The sequence below is a fragment of the Papio anubis genome, chromosome 4 (assembly GCF_008728515.1).
Source record: "Papio anubis isolate 15944 chromosome 4, Panubis1.0, whole genome shotgun sequence".
Taxonomy (NCBI): domain Eukaryota; kingdom Metazoa; phylum Chordata; class Mammalia; order Primates; family Cercopithecidae; genus Papio; species Papio anubis.
The window spans coordinates 47,363,324-47,385,894 of record NC_044979.1 but is presented as its reverse complement, the minus strand read 5'-3'; the positions used below and the strand labels follow the sequence as shown (position 1 = coordinate 47,385,894).

Here is a 22,571-nt window from a genome sequence, read left to right as displayed (position 1 = left end):
AACTTGAGAGTTTTTTTTTTTAAGACATCAGTATAACCTTGATTAAATAACCTTATGGTCTATACAAAGATTTGAAATTTCTGAATATAAAAACATACAGTAACATAAAGCTTGCTTCTAAGAGTAGCCAGATTCAATATTCAGGTTTAGAAAAATTACATTCATTACATTAAATTTAAGTGGAACAAATAATTATGCTGAACTTCTACAGGACTGCCCTTAAAATCCCATACATAACTAGAAAAGTGGGCAACATATATAAAGCTACTTCAGATAGTAGACAAATGGCAGAAGAGGCATGTGATTATTAACAAAAGGGAAACAAATTAGTTGATATCTATGACTGTCTCTGTTTCAACCTAGACGCAAAGTCCAAACTGTGTTATAAGAATGGGGAACTCAAAAAGAACATCATGGTCCAAATAAGTTGAGAAACAGATTAGAGTTTGAAGAGTCTGGGATGGCTGGAATTTGTGGGACATATTACAGATAAAGAGAACACTATGCAGAGACTGGCATAAGAATACTCATGAGGCTTTGAATAGGAATCTGTGCTGCATAGGGTGAAACTCCAAGCAGCCAAGTGAAAAATAGCTAGCAGGAAAAGATCAATTTCAGGGGAGCTATAAAGTGAACAATTCCAAGAATGAAGAGCCCTTGTTGTTGAATACCCAGAGTATTCTGTAGAGACTTCAGAAAGCTCATGCCTTAGTAGTGAGTCTAAACTAGCTCTAAAGATTACCCTAGATCATCCTTGAAAAGCATAAAAATAGCCTTGAAATGAGCAGGCTGATCTGCAAATAACTTAAATACCTACCAAAAAAGTGGAGGGTGGTAGGGAGAGAGACCATTTAAAAGAAAAACCAAAATGCAACTAGTATTACATTAGTAACCAAAAAGAAAAACCAATGTAAATTAGTATCTACATTGTTCAAATTCAGCTGAACAATGTAAATACTAATAGTCAATGCCTAATAATGAAAAAAAAAAAAAAATTAGAGACAGACAAATAAAAGGGAGGAAAATATTACCCAGAACTAGGAGAAAAATCAGTCAATAAAAACAGATCCAGAATTAACAAAGATAACAAAATTTACATTAAAAGGCCTTAAAACAGCTATTAAAATAAGTTCAATAAGATTAAAGACTTAATGGAAACATGAACATAATGAAAAGACAAAGAGAATATATTGAGAACCACCAAAGTAAGTGTCCAAACATTTAAAAATATTTTTGACATGAAAATATTGCAGATAAGACACTACAGAAAATATCAGTGAAGTTGAAAACATAGCAACATAAATAATTTTAAACAAAGTACAAAGGAAGAAAACATTTAAAAAATAAACAGTCTTGATAATATGTGAGGGTACCAACAAATAATCTAACATTTTTGTAATTCAAGCACTAAAATAAGAGGAAAGAGGTCAAGAAAATATTTAAAGAAAACATGCCTCCAATTTTTCTGAATTTGATAAACACTATCAGCCTACAAATCCAAGTAGTTCAACAAATCCCAGGCAGAATAAAGAAAAACCATGACAAGACATGTTATAATCAAATTGCTTAAAAAAAAAAGAAAAAAAAGAAGAAGTAATAAAGAGAAAAATCTTAAAAGTAGTAAGAAAAAAAGGCATATAATGTACATAGGAGTAAACATAATAAACATGTCTTGTCAGAAATTATGCAAGCTGGAAGGAAATGGAATGACATATTTAGAGTGCTATAAGAAAAAAATTGTGAAACTAAAATCATACAGCCAGATCAAATAGTTTCCAAAAATGAATACAAAGGCAAAGATGTCATTTACCAATACACCCATGACCCAGTCAAAGCCCACAACATCCCTGAAATTCTCAAGATCAGGTTCAAAAAAAGGGGTCCCCATGAAAGTGAGCATCAAGATGGCACCACCTCACCAGACCTTCTTGGAGCTCTTCACGTACCTGAACGAAGTCACGGGCAAGCACGGCATGGGCTGTATTGACATTGTGGAGAACCGCTTCATTAGAATAAAGTCCAGAGGTATCTACAAGACCCCAGCAGGCACCATCCTTCACCAGGCTCATTTAGACATCGAGGTCTTCACCACGGATCGGGACGTGCACAAAATCAACCCTGAGTGTAAATCTGTCCACCATTGCATCACCAAGTCCCAGGAGGAAATGGAAGGAAAAGTGCAGGTGCCCATCTTCAAGGGCCAGGTGTACATCCTCAGCCAGAAGTCTCTACTGTCTCTCTACAAGGAGGAGCTGGTGAGCGTCAGCGTGCAGGGGAATTATGAGCCAATCGATGCCACCGGTTTCATCAACATCAATTACCTCAGGCGAAGGAATATCATTGTTTCTAGAGTAAGATCACTGTCAAATAGACCCGCGTACAACGGGAGCTGGGGCCTCCTCACTTTGCAGATCTCCCAAGTACAGGTGCTAATTGTTGTGATTATTTGTAATTGTGACTTGTTCTCCCCAGCTGGCAGAACAGTGGAGCTGCCAGCGCCCAACTTTGTTCCCTGATCTCCCTGAAGCCTGCAAAATTGGTCACCGAAGGGAAGGGTGGGGGACAACTGCAGGAGTGAGCTATAAAATGACAATTTAAACACACACACACACACACACAGATAACAATTCTAAATATTTATGCACCTAATAATGGAGCTTCAAAACACATGAAGCAAAAACTAGAACTGAAAGGAAAAAAAGAAACCCATAATAATAGTTGAAGATTTCAACACTACTCTCTTGGTAATTGGCAGAACAAAGAGATCAGAAACAGTAAAGATATAAATACTTGAGTGGCACCATTAACAAGTTGACCTATTTGATATTTATAAACAACAATAGCAGAATACACAAAATTTGCTAATGCACGTAAAAAATTTAACCAAAATAGGGCATATGCCAGGCCTTAAAAAAATGTATTGAAATCACTCAGAGTACTTTCTTTGGTCACAAAGGAGTTAAAACAGAAATCAATTAAGGAATAAGTCCTGAAATATCTGGAAGTCAAACTACATAATTCTAAATAACCAATGGAAAAAGAAACCACAAAGGAAATTTAAAAACATCTTGAATAAAATGAAAACACACTATATCAAAATTTTTGGGAGAAAACTAAACTACTGTTCAGAACAGTGTTTCCCCAAATGTGCTACACACTAACAATCACATAGGGAGTTTTTTTAAAATCCCATTGTACCTCATATCAATTTAATAATTAAATAAAAATATCTGGGGATGGGAGACAGAATTATTAATTTTTAAGGATTCCCCAGACAATTCCAATTTGCAACAAAATTTGGGAGCCACTGGTTTAGAAGAAATTTTGTAGTTTAAAAAAAAAAAAAAAACTTCTACGTTAACAAGGTAGAAAAAGAAAAGCAAATTAAAATCAAAGTACATAGAAGGGAAGAAATAATAACAAGCAAATAATCAAAGACATAAAAAACAAACCCAAAGCTGCTTTTTGGAAAGCATTTTTAAATGATAAATAGCTAGAATGACCACGGGAGTAAAACAGAAAAGATACAAATTACAAATATCAGAAATAAAAAAGGAGATATTCTCCAAATACTTCAGGCATCAAAACAAAAATAGAGGAATATTATGAACAATTTTATACCAATAACTTAGATAAATTAAATGAATCAATTGCTTAAAAGACACAAATTACAAAACTGACTCAGAATAAACCCCTCATCAATCTCAAAAGCTTAACTCATAATTAACAATCATCTCAAAAAGAAAATTCCTGGACCAGATGGTTTTGCCAGTCAATTCTATCAAATATTTAAGGAAGAATTAAACCCTATACAAACTTTTTTAGAAAAGAAAAAAAGAAGAAATACTTCCCAGTTTGTTTAATGAAGCCACCAAGTCTACAAATCCAGATATTTTTAAAAAATGACAGGCCAATATATCTCATAAATATAGACATAAAGATCTTTAACAAAATATTACCAAATCAAACCCAGCAATATAAAAAAAAAAAAAAATACATCATGATGAGGTTTGGCTTATCCAGGAATGTGAGATGGGTTTAGCATCCAAAAATCCAATCAATGTAATTTACCATATTAACAGATTAAAAAACAAAACTACATGACCATATCAATAGTTACAGAAAAGGATGTGGCAATTATCAAACACTCAGTCCTGATTCAAGAAAAAAAAAAAAATTCTCAGCAAAGTTGAAACAGAAAGTGTGCCAGTTATCAACCTCTTGCCTGTCAGCTCCAAATTTACCCTTCACTGTCCTGCTTTGTGATATGGGAGCTGGACCCTATATCTTTTCTTTGCCAGCAGCTGGCATTAAATTTTCTTAGCAGAGGCTGCTGGAGAGAACAATGCAGAAGGAAGGAGCTTCTCCTTCCGGTTCTGATATGCTTTGTTCTCTTGTGTTTCTTATGGCAATCAGCATCACAAAGATACCCAGTGATACTCACATCCCAGCAAGTTGCAGCAGCACCTCCATAAGCAACTTCCCAGCCAGTTCCACCAGCATCCCAAGTGGTTTCCTGGCAAGTCTCAAGATGTTCCAACCAGCAGTTTTCCGGAAAGTTTCAATAACACCTCCATGAGAATCTCTGCAGTGAACTTGATCCCCTCCTCAGGGGCTGCTCACTTCCACCACATACCATAGAAGCAAGAAGAGAATAAAGTACGCTGGAACCACAAAGAGAAGCCACTTCCTCCTGTACCCCCGCAGGAAGACTGCAAGTGAATTTCAATGTCACCTCTGCAGGCAATTTCCCAGCAAGTCTCAAAAAGACCCAGAGGGTAGCTTCCTGAATCAACAAACTAGGGTACATCCATGTAATCAAATATTAGTGAGTGATTTAAAAAATCATAACCTATAAAGCCATGGAAAGACATGAGTCTTAGCCAGCATACTGATGAAAGAAGTCAGTATGAAAAAGCTACATATTATATGATCCCAATTAAATGACATTCTAAAAAAGACAAAATTGTACAAACAGTAATAAGATCACTAGTAGGAGTGATGGGCAGGAGGAAGACAGAGATGAATAGGTAGGAGCATGGGATTTTTAGGGAAGTGAAACTATTCTGTATGATACCACAATGGTGGATGCATGGCATGCATTTGTCAAAATCCATAGAGTTGTACAACACAAAGAATGAACCCCAATGTATAGACATCAGTTAATAATATTATATCAATATTGGTTCATCAGTTTTAACAAATGTACATTAATGTAAGACTATCATAATAGGTGAAATTATTATTCCTTGTGCACAGGGAAAAAGGGATTATATGCGAGCTCTCTACACAAACATAAAACTACACTAAAAAATACAGTCTATTAATTTTTTTAAAAACACACATTTTCAAATTTTCCCATAGCTTCCTGTAGTGGGCAGAATTTTAAGGTGGCATCCCATATTCCTGCCCACTGGTACACACACTCCGAAGATTCCCTTCCCCTTGGGGGAGGGTAGGGCTTTAAGTATGACAGATTTCACTCCCAGGATGATGTTACATTATACGACAAGGATGAAAAGATTTTATTAATGTAATTAAAGTCCCAAAGCAGCTGTCTTCAAGTTTGTCAAAATAGAGATGATTCTGGGAGTCCTTAAAAGGGACTGGGGCCTCCTTGAAGGATAAGCCTCAAAGTTTAAGAGAGCTTTTCCTGATGGTCTTAAAGAAGGGGGTCTGTGTAGGAGCCATGTAGCAAGGACTTACAGGAGGGGACCTCTAGAGACTGAGAGCAGTCTCCAGACAAGAGCTAGCAAGAAAATGTAGACTTCAATCACACAACCCCAAAAAACTGGATTATGCCAACAACCACATGAACATGAAAAAGGATCCTAGGAGATCCCAGATGAGACTGTAGCCCAGGGGAGACACTCACTTTAGCATTTAAGAACTTGAGCACAAAATCCAGCTATACCCAGACTTTTGCCCTACAAAAAGTCTGAGATAATGAATTTACATTTTTATAAGCCACTAAGTTTGTGGTTTATTAAACAGCAATAGAAAACTAATACAGTCTTTTACCTTCAGGTTGACAAATCACCAAAGTCAACAAAATAGGCTAAAAGAAGACATTTGGGGCTTTTGTACATTTCAACAATTGAAGTGAATTTCATAGTCATAAAAATTTACTTATTTTGCATATAGTTGGCATTTGATATTTTGAAAAGCCAAATTATAACCAGTATATATGACACAACTACAGCCTATTAAAAAAATGACACACCTGAGAATAAAATGCAATGACAAATCTATCAGGAAGCAATTTAGGATTAAAATTCTCCATTTCAAAGAAATTTTACATAACAACTTAAAATTCTACTTAGGATTTTACAAATTGCTATCAAGTGATAATTAAATGTTTTTAATATTTAAACATATACAGGTTTTAAACAAAAAAAATTTTGAAACCTGCAAATAAAACATATCATGAATCCTAAATTTCTGAAAAGAGATTTTGCATAATTTTCCTTAATTGTACACTTTAAAATGGTTCATAATATTATGTGAATTTCATCTCAATTTTAAAAAGTTAATCCGGTCATTCTAAATATTAATTATAATTATTACATGTAGATCCATGGAGAACATCTATTCCCAGTGTTTGTCAACACCCAATTGTGCAAATAAAATCAACAGCACATAAACAGAAAATCATCAGCTATCCCATTAAAGTACATATTGAAACTTTATATATGATGCTTGAAAGGTCACCTGTTCACTGCATTAACAGTAATGACAAATTTCTTCCCTGTGCTAGGCATATAATGAATAAAATATGCAGTCTTTCAGAAAATTGTACATAATGATATGTCATAGCAGTTCACACAATTGTACTAAACAATATGCATGCTTTCTCTTTTTCTATCAATTAAATATTCAGGAGTTACTGTCAAATGCCATGTCATAGCATGACAGAGATTTAGCCCAGATTTTGAAATCTGGTTTGAACCACTAGAATTAGCAAACTAAGCAGTGAAATAAAATATTAAGCACGTCAACCAAATAATCCACTTTCCCTCTGTCTTTGGAGATGCCTTATTAAATTTACTAAGAGAAAAATAAAAGTATTTCATGTAAAAAGTTTTAACCCCTGCTTTGAAAACACATATTTTAGCCCATCATATAAGGTTTTTTAATGATTGGTTTTAATAATCATATTTTTAAAATCCCAACCAGAAGAAGCACTTTAAAAGTATTGTTTCAGTTTAATATGCATAGGTCTGCCAGCATAATATTTGTCCATAATTAAGAAAATTGCTTAGTTGCTCAGTAGGCAATATATGAATCATATGTAGTATAAAATTAGACCACAATTGAGAGTTTAATCCCTAAACAACATCCAAAGTTAAGCAGAATATAGTATGATACATAATACCTTTAATAGAATTAAATGAGCCTCAATTTTACACAAATATATTAATAAATTAGATATATACTGTCCAATACAGTAACTATAAACTACATGTATCTATTTAAACTGAAAATAATTTAAAGTACACAAAATTAAAGATTCACTTTCTTAGTTGCACTCACAACATCTCAAGTATTCAACAGCTATATGTAGTTAGAAGCTACCATATTAGGTAGCACAGATATAGAAGATTTCTATCATTGAAGAAACAGCACTTATTTGACAGAATTGGGTTTACCATAAAACTCATCATAAAGCTTAAGCTTCAGGCCTTCCTCATTTGAAAATGTCCCTGCAGGTACCCTAGCAGTGTATCCATGATTATATATTTTAGTAAAATTTGTAAAAGTAAGATATTTTGCCCATAAAATATCTTTCCCTTACCACTCCCAGTTCCCTCAACCAATCTTCTGCTGTCGGGTGGAAGGAGTCACGGCGAGCAACCTGGGGATCATGCAAAGGGTGATATATTTAGTTTGGGTGGTATATTCAGAATTGGTGGTATGTTCAGAACTGGTAGCACATTGTTTTTAGTGGGATATATGTAAGTGGTTCTCGGTCATTTCTATGTGTAATTAGTTTACCATCTGTTCCAGTATAGGAGTAGCTTCTAGGAATACATCCGTTTCCCATTGTGCTAACTCACATGGGGTTCTGATATGAAGGTACATAGTCAGAGGTCTATGAAGACCCCTGAATGTGTAACCTCTGCCACGAATGTGTCCCGTGGCAACTAGAACTAAAGATTTGTGGCAAATGGGAGAGAAGCAGAGTCTGAAATTCACACAGCCAGAAGCTACTCTGTGGAAAATTCTTCCAATCAGGAGACATGAAATAGAATAAGCAGATAATTCCATTTGTAACCAATGCCTAGTCAAGTTTTCTCTTATTAGGAATATAGTTAATAGTGCATATACCATTATAAATGTGGCAGACATTTGTTTTTTCTTTTAGATGGGACTCACAATGAAACAGAACTTTTCAGACACTGAGTTTGCAGAGCCCAAATCTGTACCTGTTCTATAAATACTATGTCTGTGAGTGAAGCTGCACATTTTGTACAGCTCAATTATCAATAATAAAAACAAAATCTTCTTAACTATACTACAGGAAAGTCTAATTTATCTTTCTAAATGTATAAAAAATTATAAAGTCATTGTCATCTGAGGAGGCGCTCAAACATTATGTATCCTATAGATGTGGAAGAGGTAGTTTAAAACTGTGATCAGCAGCTATTTTTCCAAATATTATTATGATAATGTCATTGACCATCTTTTACAAAATTGTAATCAGTTGTGATTTCTTTTCTCATTCTAAATACATATTGACTTGTATATAAATTTGTATTTGTAATTTTGTATTTTTTTTAGGAGGGCTGCCTCCAAATAGTCTGTTTCAGATCCCCAGTAAAACCTTGATCTGACCCTGATGCTAGAAAATTATGTCTTGATTAAAATATATATTCACTAATTAGTAATCTCTACATATTCATTTATTCATCCTAGATGCACTAGAATATCAATAACCCAGTCACATCATTGTCACTGAATTCTAGGATTTAAAAGGGTAAATTTGAAATATGTCCCTTCTGCTCACACTGGACCTAATCTGATAACTCTTCAGCCTTCAGTGCAAAAAGCTCACATCTCACTAGCACTAATACAAATGTTATTCCTAGTAATTAGGTTACACTGAGTGCCTTTGAGCTTTGCAGTGCTACTGCCAGTGAAGTTCTTAATACATTTACAGTTATGGTTATTTAAATCACTAAGGCTTTTCTTTGAGTAAACAATATATTGATCAAATCAAATGCTACCCTGACAATACCAATTCATTTAAGAAAATAAAAAATACAGAAAAATTTCTTTTATCTAATTATATTTGAGATTGCTCCTAATAAAACAAACATTTGTAAAACCACCTTTTTGTACTATGAAAATTACATTTGTACACATACAAATATTAAAATGCCCAATAGCTAAATGCCATTTATGCAAATAGCCCCTAAGTTTTATTTGATTTACATTTCATTTCATACTCTTTATATTTCATTAAGCCATCCTTCAATAAACTATTTTTTCAATATTGCATTGTGAAGATATTCTCAGCCTGAAATTACATCAAATAAATTACAAATGAAATTTCTGAAAGCCATTGCCATAGGTGGAAATCAAATCAAATGCCTAGCTTCACATAAATGGTTAAAGCTTTAAATAAATTGCATTTATATAATTGCCTTACTTGCTGCTGCCTCCCACAGCTGCAGAATAATGTTATTCCAATATATGAAGAATATATTGGCAGCCAAGACCAAAAAATTTCAAATTATTAAATAAAAATGGGAAGTTTTGTTAAATACATTAAAGAACTGAATCTAGACTTGAAATACATATATTTCTGTAGCTCTGTTTCTCTGATTAGACCCTGACTGTTACACTTTTACCAAAGATTTTTTTAAAAAGGAAGAAAATAATTCTTACCTAAGAGGATTTGGAGCTGTGAAAGGAAATGCGCTCCAAAATCACTAAGCTAAAGGGAAAAGTGGATCTGGGAACTGCTTAGGACAAACCTGCCTCCCGTACTATTCAAAGTCACCCTCTGCTCACTGAAATAAATGTGTATCTGATTGCCTCCTTTGGAGAGGCTCATCAGAAACTCAAAAGAAGGCAACCATTTGTCTCTTATCTACTTACGACCTGGAAGCCCCTCCCTGCTTTGAGTTGTCCCGCCTTTCTAGACGGAACCAATGTTCATCTTACATATGTTGATTGATGTCTCACATCTCCCTAAAATGCATAAAACCAAACTGTGTTCTGACCACCTTGGGCACATGTCGTCAGGACCTCCAGAGGCCATGTCGCAGGCACATGTCCTCAGCCTTGGCAAAATAAACTTTCTAAATTAACTGAGATGTGTCTCAGATTTTCAGGGTTAATAGAGCAAAATGGTAATTTACTGCCCTTACTCAAAAGATACTGTCGTATTCACCGAAAATGGTAAGGTGGTTACCAGACACTGGAAGTAGTGGAGAAGTGTTACACAGTTATTGCTTAAATGGATACAGAGTTTCAGTTTGGGAAGATGAAAACATTCTGGAAATGGATGGTGAGGATGGCTGCACCCCAATAAGAATGTATTTAATGTCATGGAACTGTACACTTAAAAATGGTTAAAATGGTACACTATATGTTATATATACTCTATCACAATAAAAATGTTTCAATTGTTCTAAAGTAATTACATTTACATTTTTATATGTATTTTTTTTCTGAGATTCAGCCTGAATTGAAAAGTGCTTCATTATAAATAATGGAAATTAAACACTTAAGTTGGTCAGTCAAACTCACAACAAAATGGAGAAAAGAAATCAAGTTTTCAAACTTGTGACTTTGTGAGCACTTTACTACCACACAAATTGAGATCACAAAAGGAATTCTAAACTTCTCCGACCAAGGATAGTTGTTTTGAAACAAATAAAAAACTATCTGTACAATAGAGGTACAGGGGAAACTATATATATATATATATATATATATATACACACACACACACACACACACACACACACACACACACACTTTAAGTTCTAGGGTACATGTGCCCAACGTGTCCAGGTCTGATACATAGGAATGTATGTGCCATCATGGTTTGCTGCACCATTTACATTAGGTATTTCTCCTAACGCTAACCCTCCCCTAGAACCCACCCCTCAATAGGCCCCCGTGTGTGATTTTCCCCACCCTGTGTCCAAGTGATCTCATTGTTCAAGTCCCACCTATGAGTGAGAACATACAGTGTTTGGTTTTCTGTCCTTGTGATAGTTTGCTGACAATGATGGTTTCCAGCTTCATCCATGTCCATGCAAAGGACATGAACTCATCCTTTTTTATGGCTGCATAGTATTCCATGGTGTATATGTGCCACATTTTCTCAATCCAGTCTATCATTGATGGACATGTGGGTTGGTTCCAAGTCTTTGCTATTGTGAATAGGGCCTCAATAAACATACGTGTGCATGTGCCTTTATAGTAGCATGATTTATAGTCCTTTAGATATATATCTAGTAATAGGATCGCTGGGTCAAATGGTAATTCTAGTTCTAGATCCTTGAGGAATCACCACACTGTCTTCCACAATGGTAGAACTAATTTACACTCCCACCAACAGTGTAAAAGTGTTCCTATTTCTCCACATTCTCTCCAGGATCTGTTGTTTCCTGACTTTTTAATGATTGCCATTCTAACTGGCATGAGACGGTATCTCATTGTGGTTTTGATTTGCATTTCTCTGATGGCGAGTGATGATGAGCATTTTTTCATGTGTCTGTTGGCTGCATAGATGTCTTCTTTTGAGAAGTGTCTGTTCATATCCTTTGCCCACTTTTTGATGGGGTTGTTTTTTTCTTGTAAATTTGTTTGAGTTCTTTGTAGATTCTGGGTATTAGCCCTTTGTCAGATGGGTAGATTGCAAAAATTTTCTCCCATTCTGTAGGTTGCCTGTTCACTCTGATGGTAGTTTCTTTTGCCGTGCAGAAGCTCTTTAGTTTAATTAGATCCCATTTGTCTATTTTGGATTTTGCTGCCATTGCTTTTGGTGTTTTAGTCATGAAGTCCTTGTCCATGCCTATGTCCTGAATGGTATTGCCTTGGTTTTCTTCTAGGGTTTTTATGGTTTTAGTTCTAATATTTAAGTCTTTAATCCACCTTGAATTAATTTTTGTATAAGGGATAAGGAAGGGATCCAATTTCAACTTTCTACATATAGCTAGCCAGTTTTCCCAGAAACATTTATTAAATAGGGAATCCTTTCCCCATTTCTTGTTTTTGTCAGGTTTGTCAAAGAACAGCTGATTGTAGATGTATGGTGTTATTTCTGAGGCCTCTGTTCTGTTCCATTAGTCTATATCTCTGTTTTGGTACCAGTACCATGCTACTTTAAATACTGTAGCATTGTAGTATAGTTTGAAATTGGGTAGGGTGATGCCTCCAGCTTTGTTCTTTTTGCTTAGAGTGTCTTGGCAATGCGGGCTGTTTTTTGGTTCCATATGAACTTGAAGGTACTTTTTCCAATTCTGTAAAGAAAGTCATTGGTAGCTTGATGGGGATGGCAATGAATGCATAAATTACTTTGGGCAGTATGTTCATTTTCACGATACTGATTCTTCCTATCCATGAGCATGGAATATTCTTGCATTTGTTTGTGTCCTCTTTTATTTAGTTGAGCAGTGGTTTGTAGTTCTCCTTGAAGAGGTCCTTCACATCCCCTGGAAGTTTGATTCCTAGGTATTTTACTCTCTTTGTAGCAATTGTGAATGGGAGTTCATTCATGATTTGGTTCTGTTTGTCTGTTAATGGTGTATAGAAACGCTTGTGATTTTTGCATATCTATTTTGTATCCTGAGACTTTGCTGAAGTTGCTTATCAGCTTAAGGAGATTTTGGGCTGAGACGACAGGCTTTTCTACATATACAATCATGTCATCTGCAAACTGGGAAAATTTGACTTCTTTTCCTAATTGAATACTCTTTATTTCTTTCTCTTGCCTGATTGCCCTGGCCAGAACTTCCAACACTATGTTGAATAGGAGTGGTAAGAGAGGGCATCCTTGTCTTGTGCCGGTTTTCAAAGGGAATGCTTCCAGTTTTTGCCCATTCAGTATGATATTGGCTGTGAGTTTGTCATAAATAGCTCTTATTATTTTGAGATATGTTCCATCAACACCTAGTTTATTGAAAGTTTTCAGCATGAAGGATTGCTGAATTTTGTCGAAGGCCCTTTCTGCATCTATTGAAATAATCATGTGGTTTTTGTCATTGGTTCTGTTTATGTTATGGATTACGTTTATTGATTTGCGTATGTTGAACCAGCCTTGCATCCCAGGGATGAAGCCAACTTGATGGTGGTGGATAAGCTTTTTGATGTGCTGCTGGATTCGGTCTGCCAGTATTTTACTGAGGATTTTTGCATCGATGTTCATCAGGGATATTGGTCTAAAATTCTCTTTTTTTGTTGTGTCTCTTCCAGGCTTTGGTATCAGTACGATGCTGGCCTCATAAATGAGTTAGAGAGGATTCCCTCTTTTTCTATCAATTGGAATAGTTTCAGAAGGAATGGTACCAGCTCCCCTTTGTACCTCTGGTAGAATTCGGCTGTGAATCCATCTGGTCCTGGACTTTTTTTGGTTGGTAGGCTACTAATTATTGCCTCAATTTCAGAGCCTGTTACTGGTCTATTTAGAGATTCAACTTCTTCCTGGTTTAGTCTTGGGAAGGTGTATGTGTCCAGGAATTTATCCATTTCTTCTAGATTTTCTAGTTTACTTGCGTAGAGGTGTTTATAGTATTCTCTGATGGTAGTTTGTATTTCTGTGAGATCGGTAGTGATATCCCTTTATCATTTTTTATTGTGTCTATTTGATTCTTCTTTCTTCTTTTATTAATCTTGCTAGAGGTCTATCTCTGGGACACATTTAAAGCAGTGTGTAGAGGGAAATTTATAGCACTAAATGCCCACAAGAGAAAGCAGGAAAGATCTAAAATCGACATCTTAACATCACAATTAAAAGAACTAGAGAAGCAAGAGCAAATAAATTCAAAAGCTAGCAGAAGGCAAGATATAACTAAGATCAGAGCAGAACTGAAAGAGATAGAGACACAAAAAATCCTTCAAAAAATAAATGAATCCAGGAGCTGGTTTTTTGAAAAGATCAACAAAATTGGCAGGTGAAACTTTTTAAAATAAAAAGATAGTTAACTATACTAATGGCTACACTGAGCATGATAGTTGTTGCAGATGGTTAATGGTAAAGCAAGTCTAGTTGTTTCAGTTGTAGAGATAACGCAATTAAATAAACAGTATAGACATTTGATCAACTTTGAATAATCCGTCTTATCACGTATACCAACATGCCCTGTTTTTCACAAAATCTATTCACAAATTCTAGGATGTATGATTTTTTAAGTGAATTCTGATTCATTAGAAGTTAATGTTTACAAACATAAACAGCATCTGTAGAACCTGATTTACAGTAAGGTGCTTCCTACTCATAACAGTATCTCCACCATTTTACATTGTTACAACGCCGGTGCACCACAAATATCTGTTCAAGGAGCCGGGAAGAAAGGAGAGAAGGAAGAAGGTAACGAGGGAGAGAAGGGAGATAGACGGGTGGTTTCAGTAGATTCTTAAAACGCATCGGCTAGTACTCAGTGTTTGGCTGTGGTATGAATAACAGAGAGAGGCCAGAGACGATAAGTAATTAATTGACTGTAAGGGCCAGTGTCCCAGACTAAGCCATGCTAATTTTTAGATATTACTGATGACTTTTTTCTCTACTGACAAAAGCTCAGCATTTAAATATATTAGGTGATGCATATATCACAAGGTACCTGAATAAGAGCTGGGATTCATTACATCTGTATAATCATCTATGCATGATGTATAACCATGATATTTAAAACTATATTTTTAATATGGAGACTCTTAACACAGAGTAATTTCATACATTCCAAAATATTTCTCTTCATTGTATATTAATTAAAACTGTATTTTCAACATTTTATAATAGATCATTCTAAAAGCCAAATATTAAGTAATTCTATCACAAAACCAAAACATTTGAAACAATCACCATATTTTGACTTTACAACCTTTGTAAAATATGTGCTGATTTGGGTCACAGAATTGTATCACATTTGCTGACCACCAGGCAAGATTCTCTGTCAAGTGACTTTCAGGTTTACACAGTCTGCTGCCATTATAGCAATTACAAGGCATAATGGAACGCTAGCCACGTGTACTTCTGACATTCCTCTAAATCCAGGTCATTAGTCATTACATGAAGTCATTTTAAGTTTCCTTCATCAATTGCCCTCTGTAGTTTTCCAGTTGTCATTTCAGTTGTTAGTTTCAACTGAAATGTAAATGTAATCGATGTAAATATTTACTTAGGGATTGCTTTCTGTTTTTAACATAAACATTTACATACTTTGATTCCTTAAAGACATCATGTTTTGGCAAAACTAATCTATAGAAAAAGGGAAAAAGTAAGAAATGTGGTTCCCTGTAAGGTGTGGGAGCAGAAGGTGACTGAGAAGGACCACAAGAGGACTTTCTGGGATGATGTTAATGTTCTATATCTTGATAGACATTAGGGTTACACAACATAGGCATATGTTAAAACTAGCAAATGTTCACTTAAGATTTATACACACTATTGTATTTAAATTTTACCTCAAAAGAAAAAAAAACCTGTAAACTATTCTTGAACTCTAGTTAACAATACGCATGTTGAAAGTATTTAGGGGGAAGTGCCTATAGTTTACTTTGAAATGCATCATAAATAAATAAGATGGACTGATGGATGAATAGAGGGATTAAAATATAGATAGATACATAATAGAAAAGTGATAAGATGTGAGTGGTGAGTATACTGATGTTCACTGTAAATGTCTTTCGACTTCTCTGTATGTTTGAAAATTTCCATAATAAAATACATTTTCAAATTAAAAAGTCATTTCTCCAAAATCCTTTTAATTTTCAAATTCACTCAGTAAAGAAAGAGGAATCGGCAAGTGTTCCCAAACATTTTGAACCATAATCTTAGTTACCCACTTGCTGGATCATTCTTAGATCAAGTAGTCAGAAAAACTGGTCCAAATAGTTAAGACTGGATAAAAATCTTGCTAAATTAATTAAATATATAATTTATTCATCTACTCCTTCATTTATTCCACAAATACTTGTCAAAGTCCTCTAAGAAGCAGATGTCTCTAAATGATACAGAAAAAGAGAACTGAATTGTAATACAATGTGATATACATTAACTGCTATAAAAACACGACAGGCAGGGATTTTCAGGACCATGAAGGTTAGTAAAATTTTACCAGATTGGGTACAGGGAGCAGAAAGTTCATCCCAGGGTATGGAATATCATGTAGGTAACCTTATAATACATAAACTTTGTTTTACAGCTAAAAGAGGTAAATTATATATTTCTGGTAGTTGCTTCTCAAATATGTCAAAATAATTTTTAAAAAATATATGTACATTAATCCCTCCTTTTTGTATCTTATATACTGATTTTAGAAGATACTGCGATCTTTTCAATCACCAATATAATTTAGGTTTTGCTTATTCACCACTAAATCACAGCAACATGTATTCCATTTATAATAATTAAAGGTATGTTCATTCACATTTGATGGTATTACCACTGAGAGGTTTTTTGCAATAACAAGTTTTCCCCAGAACTCACTTTGGGAAACAATTCTCTAAAGTCTTGAAATCCCAAGAATGCATACTCAGGGATTAGAAAGCTTTCCCTAGACCAGGATGCAAATAAAAATGCAAATCTTTCACATAGCAACTCTGCCCCCCAAAAAGTGACAAAGGACAAATACCAAAGTATTGTGCAAATTGTCTACAATCTATTTAGAGACTTTGTTATGTTGCCCTTTTTAAGGCATGTGGCTGGTCACATTTACTTTGATGAGTAGTTTGCCTTTGTAAACAACCTAACCAAAATGCTGGCATATGTGAGTTTACTGCAATATTATTTCTTTATGATCTGCAAGATGTGGATATCACTGTGTATCTCACGTGCTTAATGTGAAGATTATATGAGATTTTTTAAAATAATGAAAGTCAGTGTTTGCTGTTTAATAAATAGTAGTAATTAATAATAAAAAATATTTACCCATATACCTATTCATGCAATTGTACAACCATGCTTTTAAATTTGGGACAGGAACTGAGGTGAAACAGAATTCACCTTATTTTATGAGTATGGTTACAAAGCCCTAACTCTTAGTCTCATTGCATTACTGACCACTTTAATGTCACGATAGTTTTTCATTTGCTCCCTTGTTCAGATCCAAACTTCTTACTTCACTGATCACTCAAGACTGGTACTCTTTATGGAGTTCACTAGAAAAGACCTTAGAATTCTTTTATCATTTATCTGTTAGTGGCTGAGGATAGAAGTATCAGTGGACCTTCACCTCAAATAATCCTCTAAAAATATTCCCAGCGACTGAGTTGGGCCAGAGGTTCAGACTCAAGATACCTTGTAATTTGTTTCAAATTATTTTCTATAGGTACTATCAAACGATCCCTAAGCCAAATGAAATGTTTTGCTCTAATAACTGAAATCAGTTAAGAAAGGTAGTATTAATATTAGGGTACTTCTTGGGACTGGACAGTGCACTATAAAAGAAAATGAAGAACATTCAGAGATCCAAGAGAAAAGAGACTTCTAGAATAAAAAATAAATAGAAAACCTGATTTCATTTGTTGGTACAAATAATAATACTGTCACTATTTAACAGAAAACTATATTACCATATTGAAATAGAAAAAAGTGAGAATTCGAAGGTATAACTTTGAGATGCAATTAAGTGATCCAACTCAATAAACCTTAAACAGAAAAGTATTTATATGCAGAGTGCCAGAACAGTGTGAATCTGGGAACAACCTTGCAAAAGGATCCTGACTATTGATCAGATATTAATCTCCATGCTATGTTTCCATTATGCCAAAAAATTAAGCACTCTTAATATTTACTACAGTATTAAATTATAAATCTAGCCCCACATATCAAAAGACTTTTAAATAGTTACATATTTAATGTCATAAGAGCAAATACAGAGCCTCAGGCTCGATTCTATTAGGTAAGTTCATATTACTGACATTTTCTTCCCATGAAACACACTGGATTTAAGATATAGCTATGAATATAATTTTGCTGGAATACTAATGATATTCATTTTGAAATCTGAGTGCTATTAGTACCCACTTTCACTTTTTCATCTTTCATCATATGCTCCTGATACAAGTGTAGTCTATGTAGCAACACATTCATGCTGTGCACCTCATTGGCTCAGTCCTGTCAGCAGATTGTGTGCATTTGAATCTTTATGTTCCTTTTTTTAGAATTTGCAATATTCTAGGAGATTTTCTTTATTGTTCCCTTATATTGTATTTCACCCTTACAGAAAATGATAGAGTAATTAGAATCTTATTTTCCAAATAAGTCACTCTGTCTTCCATGTCTAAAAAAGATACTTTCTGTTTCATATACAGATGATAAAGACTAAAGCAGTAGAAAAATGAATACTGAAAATGTCAAGAGAAATAGGGGGTTTCAACAGTAATTTTTTAAAGTAACAAGGACTAGAAAAAAATTCTATATAAAAATTGAATGATTAAAAATACTAAAATGATTCCTTACTGCCCTAAATAAAACCTTTACAAGATGCCTCATATGTGAAATAAATTAATAATCAATTCAAAAGAAGAGAAACTTTTTTTGGTAAAATGAGTAAAATCTTTTAAAAACCTTTTAAACTTTTCTTTGATAGAGTAACTTTCTAAAGAAATGTTCAAGTGTCTATCAATTTTATTTTCACCAAAAAAAATCTAACTCTGCTTTACTGACAATGCACTTTATTTTAAAACTAGAGCAGTACAAAAAGTCCACAAAAAGACTTTCTGAAATATAAAATGAGTCTAAGAAAAGCAAAGCTGAAATAACTATCTATGCCACCTTTCCAAACCTATTAATGCTTCAAACTGCATTATTATACAACCACAAACAAATATGTACACACTCTCTACTAGAACACCTCCATAGTTGTCATGAATCATTCTTTCATTTTCCGTAAGTACTTACAAAGCTCCATAAGTACTTACAAAGCAGTATAGTACTCAATTTTAAAAGTATAAAAATAAAATACACAGAGTTTTGACAAACAAAGTATCAGATAAAACATGAATGAAGGTTGGATGGGTAGATGGATGGGTAGGTGGGTGGATGGATAGATACATGAGTAGATGGATGAACAGGTGCTCAGGACATATGAATGGATGAATATGGTGCTTTCTATCAAATAAAAGAACATGCAATCTTTTTTTCTTCTTTCATTAAGTAACGCTTGTATATTAATCTGGGGGTTGCTCATGAGCTTCAAGAGCAGCTTCATGAATCTCTGGGAACCGTATGTAGGGAAATGCATGTTGATATAGGTACATATATGTGGGGGCTGGGGCAGGGGGTAAGCATGCCTATAGGCATCGACACAAAAAAAGGCCCCTTCTTCTAATCTCCAGAAACAATTAACCTACCCTTTTTAAAAACTCTACTTTGCCAATCTTTCATCTGTCAGCAGAATAGGAATGGCCTGAGTGAAAAGTATGATGCCTCCTCTGGCTTGGCAGCCTAAACAAGCAAGCTTTCCACACATAGACCAGGAAAGCTTCAGTACCCACATCTGGTGCTAAGAATGGTTCCTGAATTCAACAGCAGGATAATACCTGTCCACTATGTAATAAAAGCACTAAAAGTTAGCTTTAAAAAAAATCAACATAGAATTCCTGATTTCACATTTACGAAATAGCATCCTTTCGCAATAGCACAGAAGAATTAAGTAAACAATTTAAAGATTCACATCTAATTGAGCTCCAACTCAGATAAAATAGCCTGTGTTTCTTAAATTGAGACTCCCACAACTAAATTTCACCTTTCAAAGGCAAAAGATTTTTGTTGAAGAAATGATATCTTCCTAGAGATCCCTTTGGGGAACATTTTTACAAACATTTATCATGTGGGCAAAATAATTTCACTAGTTTGTTTATTGGACATATTGGCCTGTACTTTCAAAAATGCAGACCCAGAAATCAAAATTAGAGCTGGAAAGGGGCAACACAGTATTATATAGGGTCTTGGCTCTTAAATTAGCCAGTTAGACATGAGTTTCTGAGCAAGAATGATCATAATGTAGTTTAGTTCCCTTTCAGTGCCTATTGCCACGTGTATACAAAACAAACACAAGGAAATGCATTCTATTCTTAAGGTACTCATCCTCTCATCCATCTGGTTTTAACTCATAAATTACAAAGTCCTATTTGAAATTCTTATTATAATATTAAAATTGGCCATCAGAGAAATGCAAATCAAAACCACAATGATACCATCTCACACCAGTTAGAATGGCTTATCATTCAAAAGTCAGGAAACAACAGGTGCTGGAGAGGATGGAGAAATAGAACACTTTTTACACTGTTGGTGGGATTGTAAACTAGTTCAACCATTATGAAAACAGTATATGATTCCTCAAGGATCTAGAACTAGATGTACCATATGACCCAGCCATCCCATTACTGGGGATATACTCCAAAGGATTATAAATCATGCTGCTATAAAGACACATGCACACGATAAGCTTACTGGCAGCACTATTCACAATAAGCAAAACTTGGAATCAACCCAAATGTCCATCAGTGACAGATTGATTAAGAAAATGTGGCACATATACACCATGGAATACTATGCAGCCATAAAAAGGCGATGAGTTTAAGGCCCTTGTAGGGACATGGATGCAGCTGGAAACCATCATTCTTAGCAACCATCACAAGAACAGAAACCAAACACCGCATGTTCACCAGGTGGAACCGGTAATGAGATCACTGGACTCAGGAAGGGGAACATCACACAATCGGGCCTATCATCATGTGGTTTTTCGAGTGAGGATTGCATTGGGAGTTATACCTGATGTAAATGACGAGTTGATGGGTGCAGCAGACCAACATGGCACAAGTATACATATGTAACAAACCTGCACGTTATGCACATGTACCCTACAACTTAAAGTATAATAATAATAAATAAATTTAAAAAAATAAAAATAAAAAAAAAATAAAATTGGGAAAAGGGCAAAATTAGAGAATACATAAGGTAAGAATATTGAAAATTAATAACAAAGTAGAGAAACTTGAATTTTTTGACAATTTCTACAATATGCCTCCTGAATAACCTAACTGAAATATGTCTGACAACTACAGCTATGGAATCTAAAATAACAGAATATTATTATTCTTTTCCTTCCTGGTAGAAAAAATAAAAGCATATAAATTTATACATTTTTAGGAAAAGCTAAAAATGTCATCAAGTATGCCTTTTAGCCTTCTTTAACTTCTTTTCAAAATTTGAATTTAAAATAGATCTATAGTTCCGAGAATATATAATCCTCTTAGCCTAAAAAGAGATAAATAATTATAAATAAAATTATTGTACTTCCTTGATTTATCAGACTCTCCATCCTCAAACCAAAATCCTTACTTAAGCAGGGCAAATAAAAGTAATCACTTAGAAAAGTGGTGTGATAACTATTTTAAACTATTAATCTTTTCAAAAGTAAGTCTTTTTAGGAGATCTAAGTACTATACCTAAATATTGTCCTGGATGCTGGGTGCACAAAATAAAAACCTATGCCAGTTCGCGAATATTTTTATTGTTTTCTCATTTACCCAGAGAGGTAAATAGACAAAAGATACTATTAAAGTTAAATACAGGCTGGACATGGTGGCTCACATCTGCAATCCCATAACTTTGGAAGGCCAAGGGAAGTGGATCACCTGAGGTCAGCAGTTCGAGACCAGCCTGGACAACATAGGAAAACCCCATCTCTACTAAAAATACAAAAATTAGTCAGACATGGTGGTCAGCGCCTATAGGGCCAGCTACTCGGGAGGCTGAAGCACGAGAATCACTTGAAACTAGGAGACAGAGATTGCAGTGAGCCAATATTGCGCCACTGCACTCCAGCCTGGGCAAAAGAGTAAGACTCTGTCTCAAAAAAAAAAAAAAAAAAATTAAATACACTGTGCCCTTTTTTATCTTGACCACAAAAGGTCTCCATCTCAGTAACAGGTATCATATTTGCAGTACCTCCATGGCATATGGCCAGGATTTATAGCTCTTTTGTTAGATAACAAAATCCAGATAAACCTAGAGAGGAAACGCAACCTATGGTACAACAATACCCATCATTAATGAACTTTGGACTTCCTCAAGATTTCACTAGTCAGCGTAAAGAGAAACTGTTGTATACTCATGAGCAAGTCACTTTGCTTGGTCTCATTTTTCTCATATATAATAAAGTATTCTACTCATTCCTTTTATTAATCTATAAACTCTACAAGCAAGGATCATGGTACCCTAACACCAGCCCAATATAGGTAGCCAAAAAATATGCATGTGCAGAATGCAAGATCACACAGGTTTTTTCCAGCCAACTTTATTTTCAATTATATAATTTTTAAAGTCTAATATTTGGGTGGGTAGGTCCATAATGCATATTAAAACAAAAAAAGAGGGTGGTTAG

General features: G+C 34.6%; 1 protein-coding gene across 8 annotated transcripts in view; it reads right to left on the bottom strand.

Moving 5' to 3' along the window:
• IMMP2L (inner mitochondrial membrane peptidase subunit 2) overlaps nucleotides 1-22,571 on the bottom strand; it is an 871,433-nt gene that overhangs the window by 730,792 nt on the left and 118,070 nt on the right. The window contains exon 5 of one of the 8 annotated variants that reach the window (XM_021935339.2): nucleotides 7,790-7,855. The exons of the other annotated variants lie outside the window; for them this stretch is intronic. Within the exon in view, the coding sequence (XP_021791031.1) occupies nucleotides 7,810-7,855 (46 nt within the window). The 3' untranslated portion in view covers nucleotides 7,790-7,809. Of the gene's footprint in view, nucleotides 1-7,789; nucleotides 7,856-22,571 lie in introns of those variants that run through there. 8 annotated transcript variants of the gene reach the window in all.